Source organism: Galeopterus variegatus, unplaced genomic scaffold (genome assembly GCF_000696425.1).
Source record: "Galeopterus variegatus unplaced genomic scaffold, G_variegatus-3.0.2 Scaffold1141, whole genome shotgun sequence".
Taxonomy (NCBI): Eukaryota; Metazoa; Chordata; class Mammalia; order Dermoptera; family Cynocephalidae; genus Galeopterus; species Galeopterus variegatus.
The window spans coordinates 38,521-51,079 of NW_007727252.1; the positions used below are offsets into that span (position 1 = coordinate 38,521).

Below are 12,559 nucleotides of genomic sequence, written 5' to 3' on the forward strand. Positions count from 1 at the left end.
TATTGTTCTGCATGAGCCAGAGATTTAATGTTAGCTTTATCTATTTATAAAGCATATTTTTATTGAGTACCTACTACATACTAGATACCATTCAAGATATTTGTGATAATCATCAAACAAAACAGACAAATATCCCTGCCCTCGCAGAGCTTATATTCAGCCACAGGTCACACATTGGCATCCCATGGGCTAGATTCAGCTCACAGACATGGTTTCTATTTGAGCCAACACAGGTTAGGAAATTTCATACAATAAATTGGATGTTTTGGCTTCTTGGAAAAAAAAAAAAAAGATCTGGCAATACCACATTAGCATACCTGTACAGCAACACTCGTCCAGGGCCAAGGCACAGCTGCCCTCTTGTAACGCTCACCATTCATGCGACCCACCTGGGGAACTGCCTTGGCCTGCTTCACTTATTTATTCTGTCTGCTTCCTACAGACTTTGGGGTTCGTGAGTCCTTTTAAAAATCTAATAGCCAAAACTTTAATTTGCATTAAAAAAATCCTATTGCTTTATGCATCTATTGCCATTTCCAGTGAAGAAAGAATGAACTAACACTGCATACATGAGCTCATGACTATGTGTAATGTGTATGCAAAAGACTAAAATGTTGGAAATAAGTCTGTCATTCTAACTTCATTGAATCTGAGATGTTATCCATTTATTATAAGCATCATTATTTTACATACTCTTAAGAAGTAAAAAACACTGCCAATTAAACTATGACACACCATTGGCCGACTGTAAGATGCATCGTGATGTGGAGTGTTGAGACATGAAAATGACATGCATCTTAGAATCAATAAATTATTGTAACTTTTTACATATAATAAACAGTGATATAATGAGTCTTACATATTTCATACACATCTAGCATGTGTAATAGGCTTAAACCACAAGGTTGTTCAAAACAAGTGTGAGAGCTCTCTGGTTAGCTCAGTTGGTTAGAGCGTGGTGCTGATAACACCAAGGTCCAGGCTTCAATCCTTGTATTGGCCAGCAGGAAAAAAATGTGATTGACAAAACCTTTGGTGTTTTACAAATATGAAAAACATGCATCCACTGTTAACAACCCCCTTTGGTGGGATAACATGAAAACACTTGTATGGATTGGCTTATACTTAAATAATAACATTCTTTTGTAGGTCTTTATAATCACCAAATTTGGCATCTTAGACTTAAACTTCTTATGTGCACCCATTTTTATTTATTTATTAATTTTTTTAAGGTTTAAGAAAGATAAAAATACAGTAATCTTAAGTGTATAGCTTGATGAATGTATGTGTATGTATGTGTGTGTGTGTATGTTTACATTTTTTTCCCCCTCTTTCGGCCACCACCCAGATCAAGACAGAAGATTGTGGAATGGAATTGGAAGGTTCCATGACAGTACTGTATTCATATGTACTGGTAACCTCATGCCCCTCCCAGCCAATTATTTCCACTACCCATGTCCTGTCAAGCTAATCACTGTTTATTACCATGGATTATTTTTTCTATTCTTGAAGTTCTGATAAAAGGAATTATAGAATACATATTTTCTGTGTCTGCTTTTTTGGGGGATCAATTATAATGTCTTTTCCACTACCCATGTCCTGTCAAGCTAATCACTGTTTATTACCATGGATTATTTTTTCTATTCTTGAAGTTCTGATGAAAGGAATTATAGAATACATATTTTCTGTGTCTGCTTTTTTGGGGGATCAATTATAATGTCTGCAAGATTCATTCTTGTTGTTGTGTGTATCAGTAGTTCTTTTCTTGCTGTGTAGCATTATTCCATTGTATTAATCTACTACAATTTATCAGTCCTCCTGTTGATGGATATTTGGGTTGTTAACAGTTTTAGGTTATTATAATAAAATTGCTTACAAAATTTTTGTACATGCATTTCAATGGAGGTAAGCAGCCATTTTTGCTGAGTGTACACCTAGATAAGGGATTACTGAGTCATAGGGTAGAAATGTATTAAGTTTTACTGTCAAACTGTTCTCCAAAATGGCTGCATTGATTTTGTGTATTTATTTTTCTGTAAGTATTCATGAATGCAAAACATAATGGTCAAAGCTGTAAACAAAGTAATGATTTAGACTGTTTGGTCTTTTAGGGTACTGATATGCTGAAACTCCTACTTATCCAAACTCGAAGTGGAATACCACTTTATTTCTTCACCAGGAATTGTCCAGACAGGAATGAAAATTAAGTTCATTTCTTAAGAGTTTTAAATTTTAATTATTTTAGAGATTCTTACTTATTTTTATAAAAATTATTTTGTTGAATATTTATTGAGCAGTCATTGTGTGCTTAGCATTTATTTTTCTCCTCAGCTAAGACCATCAAAATTGGTACGCTTGACACCTTGAGGAAGTTCTAAAACATGGAATTCTGCAGGGGTAGGCAGAGTAGTAAAGGGAAATGTGAACCAAGTTATGTGCTGGTGAACAAAATAAGTAAACTTAAACAGAATATATGATTTTCAGATTTCATACACATCTGAGACACATAACTCAATTTTACCTGCTTATCTGGAGTATAAATCTCCCATTAAGGAAAGTTCCCTTAGGGACACTTTCCCTTTTGTCCCCTCCCTACTTCCTGATTATCCCCTTCCTTAGTCTTCTTAGGCTCTCCTTAGTAAAATCCTCCAGGACCCACCTACCAAGTTATGAAATTACTCACATCCTTATCCAGGTCTCCTTTTTTCTTACTTATTCTTCACAGCTCTCTCTAGTCTTTTATCTTCTCCTCTAAGGTCAGGACCACTGTGCATGGCTGTGTTGCCTATGCCTCGTACAAAGGTGCCCAGTTGAGGGACAAATGAGGGATAGAATCTACTTCAATTTCCGGAGGAAGGAGCACCTTTTATAATCCATTCACTTAAAGAGGGTGTCTTCTTAAACGTGCACAAAGGCTATGTGTATTAGCTATGGTGTGACATGTGCCTCATGCCTTTGATCTTCTGCACCTGTTACTTAATTGGTTTCTTCCATTATTCTCTTCCTTCCAAGAAAGTTCTTCCTCTTCTGTGAGTAAAGATATATATGAGGAAATAAATATGCTGTGTGATGTGTATAATATGTATGACTAGAATTAAACAAGTCGTAATTCAGAAGTCATACTTTCTCTGGTATGTGGTAGGTAAAAACTTCAGTTAATCTCGTCTTTCCACAATGCAAGTAAATATAACCCAGATACATTTTTCTCCTAAAGAATCTTTACAACTTCTAGTCTTTTTTGGGGTAAATGTAATTTAGTATTACCTTTCAGGTGAAATGCCATCAGGCCTACAGTGTTATGAAAAACAGGATGAGGGAGCTAATAATATAGGCTCTCAAATGACCTACCTCATCCATTCCCTGGGTTTGTGTGAGTTTTTAAATTGTTTAAAAAAAAATCAGCATTTTATAAAGTACTACAGATTATGCTATTTGCAATGCAAAATATCAGACTATGTCCAAATAAGCAGTGAATTCACTGACAATGGTTTGTGTGAGTTTTTAAATTGTTTAAAAAAAAATCAGCATTTTATAAAGTACTACAGGTTATGCTATTTGCAATGCAAAATATCAGACTATGTCCAAATAAGCAGTGAATTCACTGACAATTTTCAGAAAATCCAAGAAAAAAGTAGGAAAAGTGGTTCCCAAGTGGTTATTGCGAACATAGAATAAGATTTTCAAAAAGTTTCCTTAGTATTGTGTTTATCTCCCTGTACAGCTCTTACTTACAATGCTTTTACTTTAATGCTTGAAAATAGATATTCTTTTAACCAGAAAATATAAATTTGACACACAATAAAAATACGTGTGTGATTTACATCATCCTTCTGTTCCACCTGCAATTCTACCAATAGCAAATAGGGAACAATAAACAAAAACAAGGGAATTTTGGAAAGTCTAAAATGATAAAGGGAAAGGTTTTAATGGCAGACTGTATTTTAACTGATAAGCGTTTGCTTCTGGTTTATTGTTATAATAAAGCAAGATCATACAAAGCATTACTTTTTAATGCTGGGAAAACAGGAACAAAATAAATCAAGCAAATAATATCTGCACTTTATTTTTTCTTGATTTATAAACATTAAATTATATAAAAAATTAAAATGCTATTTTATATTCAGCTGCTTCTAGTTTTTCACAGAAACTACAAACTAGAAGAACAAATATTTTTCCTTTTGTTTTAACAATCAACTGCATTAAGGATAAATCTATTCCAGCAAAATTATTAGAATATTTAAGCAAATGTTTGGTAACTCAAGTAAAAGAGGACCACACTTGCTTTAACTAGTAGATTATGTTGGACAGTATCTGAGGAGGGTATTCTGATTTGTTCAGTTACCTGCCTTAGTTCCTGGTTTCATTCTTTTAGTGTAAACCTAAACAGAACAAAGAGGAGACTTATCTTCCTGCTGATTCCTATTTCCTCCTTGGAATGATAAATATGATGAAATTGTGTAATTGACTTAACAAATGAATGTGAAAAAAAAAGCACCATTTCCTCCAAATGGAAAATGCTCCACCTGGAATATCTGCTCTTCAAATCAGGGCAGTGCCATGGGGGCGAGCTCACTCAGTTTTTCTATGTAAAATAAGTGTTAAGTCAACTCAGGAAGAGTGCATTTATTTTAATGTAGTCGGTAGTGGCTGACCGACCCTGGATGCCTTAAATAGGTCTGCTCAGCCTAGAGAAGTGAAGACCCAGCAGGAACAGACGGGTGAGCTGGACACCTGCCCTGGCTCTGGGAGTTGGGCCTCCATGGACCGCATCACCATGCTCGCTTCCTTTTTCCCTTCCCACTGCGTTCAGCCAATGGCACAACTCAGGACAGGAGACAGGAGGGTGAGGTATTTATTTCATGCTCCCTCCTTGCCAAGTCCCAGTTTTGCAGTGGCTGGGTTGCATTCCCCTACTTAAGACCACAGCTGTTGCTGAATGACTTCTCTTGCCAGGTTCCAGTAATGGCCCCCTGTCCTTGTCTCCTAAGGCCTAAGGTTGGTAACACCTAGGTGCTTCACCTTCCCTTGTTCATCCACTTCATCCTGCCATACCGTCCTAACTAGGACCATTATTAAACTCTCCTCATTATCCGTTTAAAAGAAAAGCAATTGTGATAAAATGCACATAGTATAAAATTTACCATCTTAACTATTTTTAAGTGTACAGTACATTCACCTTCAATAGTGTTGATAAGTACAATTCACACTGTTTTATAACCAATCTCAATCTCCAGAAATCTTTTCTTCTTGCAAAACTAAAACTCTCTACCCATGAAACAAAAGCTTTCCACTTTCCCCTTCCCCCCAGCCTCTGGCAATCACCATTTTAGTTTCTGTGTCTATGAATTTGACTATTCAGGATAATTCATATAAGTGGAGTCACACAGTATGTCTTTTTGTGACTGGTTCTTTTCACTTGGCATTAATGTCCTCAAGGTTCATCCCTGTTACAGCATGTATCAGAATTTCCTTCCTTTTTAAGACTGACTAATATTGCATTGTATGTATAGACCACACTTTGTTTATTCATTCATCCATCAATGGACACTTGAGTTGCTTCCACCTTCTAGCTATTGTGAATAATGCTGCTATGAACATGGGTGTACCGATGTCTCTTTGAACCCCTTTTTTCAGTTCCCTGGATATATACCCAGAAGTGGAATTGCTGGATCATATGATAATTCTATTTTTAATTTTTTGAAGAATGTCATACTGTTTTCCATAGCAGCTATACCATTTTACACTCTCACCAACAGTGCATAAATGTTCCAATTTCTCCACATCCTCATCAGTTGTTATTTTCTGTTTTTTGTTTGTTTGTTTTTGGTAGTAGCCAACCTAACCGGTGTGAGGTGGTATCTCAGTGTGGCTTTGATTTGCATTCCCCTAGTGATTAGTGATGTGGATCATCTTTTCATGAGTTTGTTGGCCATTTGTATATCTTCTCTGGAATCTTCATTATCCCCTCGACAGGGTAACGTGCTGAAATCCTGACTGATACAAATAGGACTGGTATTCAGGAAAACAAATGAGAGAAATGCCAGTTACCTTTTGCTTCATGTCTGGGTAGGACTGACCAAAATAAGATCATATCCAAGGAAGAGACATTTTCATTGAGGACTTAGAATATTTTAGGGATAAACACTACTATAAGCTTCTTGGGACAGACTGTAGAGTCTTTTCCCAATTTATACTTGTTGATCCTCCTGGAAGCAAGGATTTTGGCAGATGATCTCCTAAGGATTCTTCCAGCTTTTCGGTTTTTTGCTCACTTTTGGATTAATCATTAAATAGCATATAAGTAGAGAACTCAACCCAGAAATGTTTAACTGTATGTGAGAAAAATCAGGACAACGTCTCTGCCAAATTCTCCCTCATTGGTTAAGTTTATATAAAGTAAACTCTATGCTGGCTGATTCAAGAGGTAGATTGGGGGAGAAGAGATGAGGGGACGTGGTGGTGCACGAGGAGGAATGAGCGAGAAGTAGTAGTACAGGTGGTGACCTTGATAAGTTCACCTGGAGTGTCTAGTCATGGGAAAAATAAATAAAATAAAAGCTGAAATCAAGTTGCTGAGTGTGTGGAATGACATCAAGACAAAGGTTCACCAGGTGGTGGTATAAATATTCCAGAATGAAATCATACACTTCTATTAAACCAAATTCAGATTAAAAATATTATTGCATATATTCAGCAGAACAAAATGTTTTGATTTTGACATAAATGAGAAACAATAATTTAGATGTGCTATATTGAAACTGCAAATGGCTTTAAATAAGCTCATTATCAATATGTTTAGAACCTTTAAAAATGAGTCCTAAACATCTAACTGAAATGCTTAGGTACTTAGATTGAGTAATATCTTCTTCAACAAATTGAAGCATGCAATGTGTTTTGAATAATTGTTAATTTATGCCGAGGTAACAACTGTGTAATATAACTGAAATCTATGTCAACAGAAGATAAGGATGTCCCTCCAGCTATTTCTATTACAAACAGCAGGCTGCAATTTTCACCCTTCTTCCCTTGAGTAAAATACGACTTTAGATGCTTGTGAAAGCATTGCTGTTAATTTCTGAAAATCAATAATTAGCACTTCCCCACACCACACAATAAAAATAACACAAAGAAAAGGAAAAAAGCATGTCACATAAATGACCTACATTCAGCTTTGACTAGCTGCATCATTTATGCTTTTCTAGTGAACAATTGATGACTATGGACCAGCGAAGGACTGCAGTAATTACAAAAAAAAAAAAAAAAAAAAAAAAAAAAAAAAAAAAAAAAGATAAACCTAAATAAAAGATTTATTCACTAACCAAAATTAAATGTGTCATTAATTTCCTATCACTTTATTCAATGAATATTCCCAATGCTAAGCCTTATTGCTATGGAAGAGAAACAAATAATAACTATATTTGAACCTATACCCTTATTAGTTTTAAGGATCATACTATTCTTGCTCCTGAAAGTGTCCCTAAAGAACACCTAATGTGTATTTCCACTCCAATAATTAAAATGTAGGGGTTTTTCTATTTTAATTTGGCTTTTGAATTTGTTAAAATTTTCACTCTGTAAAACTTCCAGTTACTGTAGGGGGGAAATTAAGATGGTTTTAAAAAATCTTTATCAGCCATTTTGTTGATCATTTGTTGCTATCGCTTCTCAGAATAACTGTCCAGGACAGGAACCCTGAGCATCCCTGTGTGAAGACAATCAGGCAGCGTGGCACTTATAAATGGACAAGATGGTGCCACAGCTCTTTCAGGCAGATCCAGAGGGTGGTGTTGCTGTCCCTCACCATATCAAGGAAAAAAGTCAGAAATGGGGGAAAGAAAAGCCCAGGGATAACAAATCCACAGAAAGAATAAGCAACGATTGCAGAGGCCATCAAAGTTGTCACTAGAATATCTTCATTAACATCATCAGGATGAAAAGTGTGTTAATTTTTTTCCTGATAAATTTTATGAATTCATCTTCTCAGGAAAGCCAGCATTGCAGCTGTTCTGGTTAAATACACATCTGTCTTGGTGGTTCTTGACAGCCCTACCATGTCAGTTCTCTGTGGTAGCAAGGAATATTTCAGCAAGAAAATAAAGTAAAAACTGAAGTGATCTAGTTTACTTCCTATGGGCATATTTTCACCACCGCAGATCCAAAGGGATGCTTTATTATCCCTGTCAGATCAAAGAAAGAGATAAAAGAAGAAAATGTAATCTAAAAAGACCAAGAAATAAGACTAACAGAAAATAAGACTAAAAATACTACCTTTTTAATGACTGTGGGTAATTTTAAAGTGTACTTAATATTTTAATATCTCCAGCATAAATAGGTAAATGTGTATATCTATAAATAAATAAATATTGCATGGCCCATATATTCTAAAACCTGACAGTCAAACAGCCCTTTAGGACAGGCTTATGTGTATATCTCTCACTGTCAAAGAGGAGTCATTTAAATCATGTTTCTGTTTGGCGATGTCGACTGTAGGTGTGATGACGAGTATTATGACAAGCTCAGAACTTAGTGTCTTGTTAATAATTTGTCTGGTGTGAGCTTACAGCTGCTGTTGGAATGCTGACTCCATTTTTTTTTCTTGCTGAACAGGTACAACTTTAATCCCCAGTACTATAGTTCTGCTAATTGATTTGATAATACAAATGAAAAACTAGTAACACTAAAATAAACCTTTAAAAAAATATAAATAATCAAAGATAGAAATGCTAATATTAATTTAGATCAAGACAAAGAAAGTATTACAGGCAACAAATGCGCTGCAATTAGGCTGTCTGTAGATTTTTGGCAACTGCTAAAAAATGTAAAAAACAATTATTTCTTTTAACTAAATGATAATAAAGACACTAATTCTATCTGTTGCTATTATAAATGTTTTTGACTAAATTGACAATTTTGGTATCATATATAGAGAAATAAATAATTAAAACAAAAGTTCTGCCAAGAAACTTCATCTAATTATGCTTTTAGGTAATAATCAATGTCTGCGTAGTGCTTTACAGTTTACAAAGTATTTTCACATATCTTTTCTCCTATGAGTTAGGTATCATTTCTGTCATCATATTCCAGGTGAGAAAACACAGGTACATAAAAGTTAACTAACTCAATGTCACTCAAATACTAATGGTGGGGCCTACTCCATACATATAATCATTTTTTGAGGCAGACAGGCTTGAATAGTTATGTCTATGATCATAAGTATGACAATTTCTTAAAACAATTTTAGAATATTTTTCACTGATAAAAGTACAGTAAAAATTTTTTTGTGGCATTCTTTGATTAGTAATCTCAACTAACCAGCTACTATGGCATAATCCCATAGTGCCTTTGGAACCATCAAAAACTGAGAAAACTATGTTTTTCTGAGAAGTGATTAGAACTAATAATCAACAAAATGGCTAATATAGTTTTCTTAAAATCACCTTAATTTTTCTGCTATAATGACTGTAAGTTTTACCCTGGCTCAAGGATCAGGAGATCTCTCCCAAGTGTTGGCTCTGATGTTATATAGCTGAGTGTGCTTGGAAAAAGTATTTACTAAGAGTGTTAGGCTAGATTAACGGTTTTTAACTGAGAATGTATGTGAAATTTCTGGAGATAATGTTTTCAAAATAAACCTGCTTGAAGCCTCTCCCTGAACGTTCCAAAATGCTCAAGAGATGAAGAGGATATAAGGGTACTTCAAAAAGTTCATGGAAAAATGGAATTAGAAGATAATATGACTCTTTCCATGAACTTTTTGAAGACCCCTCAAATTAACTGGGTAAGATGGGTAAGGCATGTGTATTTAGAGGGGGTGGGGATGCATATGAAATGAGTTAAAATTTTTGAAATTGGGTGATAAGTACGTGGGGGTTCATTGTATCATTCTCTCTACTTTTGTAGGGAAAAAAAGCTTTCCTAATGATTCTAACACACACTTTGAGGAGCAGTGCACCTCAAATTGTCTCAAACAAATCACCTGGGGATCTCGTTAAATGCAAATTTTGATTTAGTAGGTCAGGGAAGCCTGAGAGTCTGAAATTCTAATGAGTTCCAAGTGATGCTGATACTGCTGGGCTATGGACCACATCTGAGCAGCAAGGAGTTAAAAAACCACGGGACTAGATGATTACTGATTAGAATAACCTATTTCCTAAGCAGGTCATAAGATGAAGTTTTTTGGCCATCATTTAGTATATAAATATAAAAGCAAAATATAAATATAAAAAAATAAAGCAAATCACACAATTTTTATTAATATGTAAAAATAGATAAGAAAGAATATTCATTATCATGCTTGAAAAACACTGCTCAAATAACAGTTGAGTTCATCTATGAATAAAAAAGTGTCCAGAAGATTATGATGTAAATAAGCCAAGAATTAAGATGATTTAAATAATATCTACTATCCAACAGATCTAGTGTTTACATATTAAGAAGAGCTTTGTAGCAGAACTGTACTGTCATGTTTCTGCCCAGAGGCTGTCATGATAAAGTTTATTATCAATTACTGCTTTACAAGTATAAAATAAGTTAAGCTGTCAAAATTTTTTCAGCCAGAGATCCTAAGCTGTCAAAGAATGTCAATTTTTAATCTGACATAGAGAAGAAAATTATCTGTTATTCTGACCTCTAATTTCTTGACATTTTAATGCCATAATTGCTGTGGTTAGTGCTGCTTCATGATTTCACCTGTCAAGGAAAAATGAATCAATAACCTTAAGCCATTTCTGAAATTTTAGTACTAACTTCAAAGCTCAAAATTACAGGCAGATTGTAGAAGGTTTTTTTTTTTCTTTGGGACAAAGGGGACATATGTAGACATATATTAAATATAACTTTTTAAAAATCAGTGTTTAATTTAAGCATTAAAAAAACCCCATTCTCCTTAGACTAGTTGGAGTTTAGTATAACTACAACTAGCCTTCCTTTGGTTAAATCTATGTGGCAATCCTTGCAATTAAAAATTATTAAGATAAACATTATCAGCTAAGGACTGTATTAAGCTTGACAAAAGGGTTAACATTTTGAACTCTGTGTTTTCCAAGAGTCTGTGTTAACTACAACTAGCCTTCCTTTGGTTAAATCTATGTGGCAATCCTTGCAAATTATTAAGATAAAAATTATTTAGATAAACATCCTTAAAAATTATTAAGATAAACATTATCAGCTAAGTACTGTATTAAGCTTGACAAAAGGGTTAACATTTTGAACTCTGTGTTTTCCAAGAGTCTGTGTCTGAACATTCAGGAGGAGATCAACTCTTTGAAACCACAGTAGAGCAATGCAGACCTCCAGAACTCAACACTGATGTTTTAAAAAAAGGCATTGTGCTTCCCAGAGGGTCTACTCGCAGGGGTCATGTATAGGTAAGGGGGCATAGTCACCAAATAATGAAAATGCTATACTTCATTCTACTTATCTACAGGGTTGTTTCTTGGGGCAGTAGATGCTAAGTGCTTTTATGCTGGGAAACATACGTTATATATTATTCCTCCTTTATAGAGAGTACAACTGGGGTAGAGGGAGATCAGTAACTTGGCTACATTTAGCTAGCTCACAGGATTCAGGTGGGTTCTTATCCATTTGAGGGCACTAATCTTCAAGTTCTTAAATGTTAGTACAGAATTTTTTGTGAATATGTTAGGTTCTTTTTTTTTTATTATTTTTATTTTGTCAATATACAATGTAGTTGATTATTGTGTCCCATCACCGAAACCTCCCTCCCTCCTCCCTCTCCCCCCTCCCACCCAGGTGTGTCCCCTCCATTTTCTTGTTGTAAGGTGAATATGTTAGGTTCTAATTGTCTAATTAACATGAACTTTAATGGGAATATGTTAGAAGGGGTAATGGTGGGGAGTGGGAGAGGGGAAATTAGCTCACATTCCTTGAAATCATTTAATCTGTTACGTCTACACCATACTCAATAGTTCCCTAGTGGTCTCAAGGAGATAAAGTATCTTCCTAAGCAATCCTGAGTTGACGACATAGGCCCACAGGGGCAGGGCCAACATCTCTGCCGGTGTGAGCTCCAGGCCTAGGCTGGCTGGGGGGAGAAGGTTAACAGTCTCCCAGATACATGCTCCCTCATGTCTAATATTCAAAGAACTGACATAGAGTTATTGGGTCAAGGAGGTGGGTAAGGGGTTTGTGGAGGAAGTACACACAGTATGGTTCTGGGAGTCTCTCTGATGGCACCTCAGTGTCTGGCATTATGTGCTCATAAGGAGAATGCTGGAAGGAGACCTGAGCTAAGGCACCCTAACATTAGATAGTCTGTGTCATTATGAGGTAAGAAGCTGTAATATACTGTTCAGAGCATCTATATAATAAGCAAACATGAAGTTGAATCATTCCTAACCCACAAAAATAATTATACATTTTCATATAATGTTTCATTAGGAAGTCCTACAGTTTGATAATTAAGGCCTATACATATTTGGTCTTTTCACTGTCCAAAGCAATGGTATAAGCTTGTAGAAGCAGGTATTTTTATGAGTCAAACAATACATACTATATCCATGGCTCAATTCTAATTCCATTTTCTTTTTATTCTTTCATT

General features: G+C 35.2%; 1 protein-coding gene across 1 annotated transcript in view; it reads right to left on the minus strand.

The window, feature by feature from the left end:
• The window catches only part of NBEA (neurobeachin), a 438,994-nt gene that overhangs the window by 31,504 nt on the left and 394,931 nt on the right, over nt 1-12,559 (minus strand). The window contains 1 exon segment of the mRNA XM_008575128.1: nt 4,717-4,763. Within this exon segment, the coding sequence (XP_008573350.1) occupies nt 4,717-4,763 (47 nt within the window).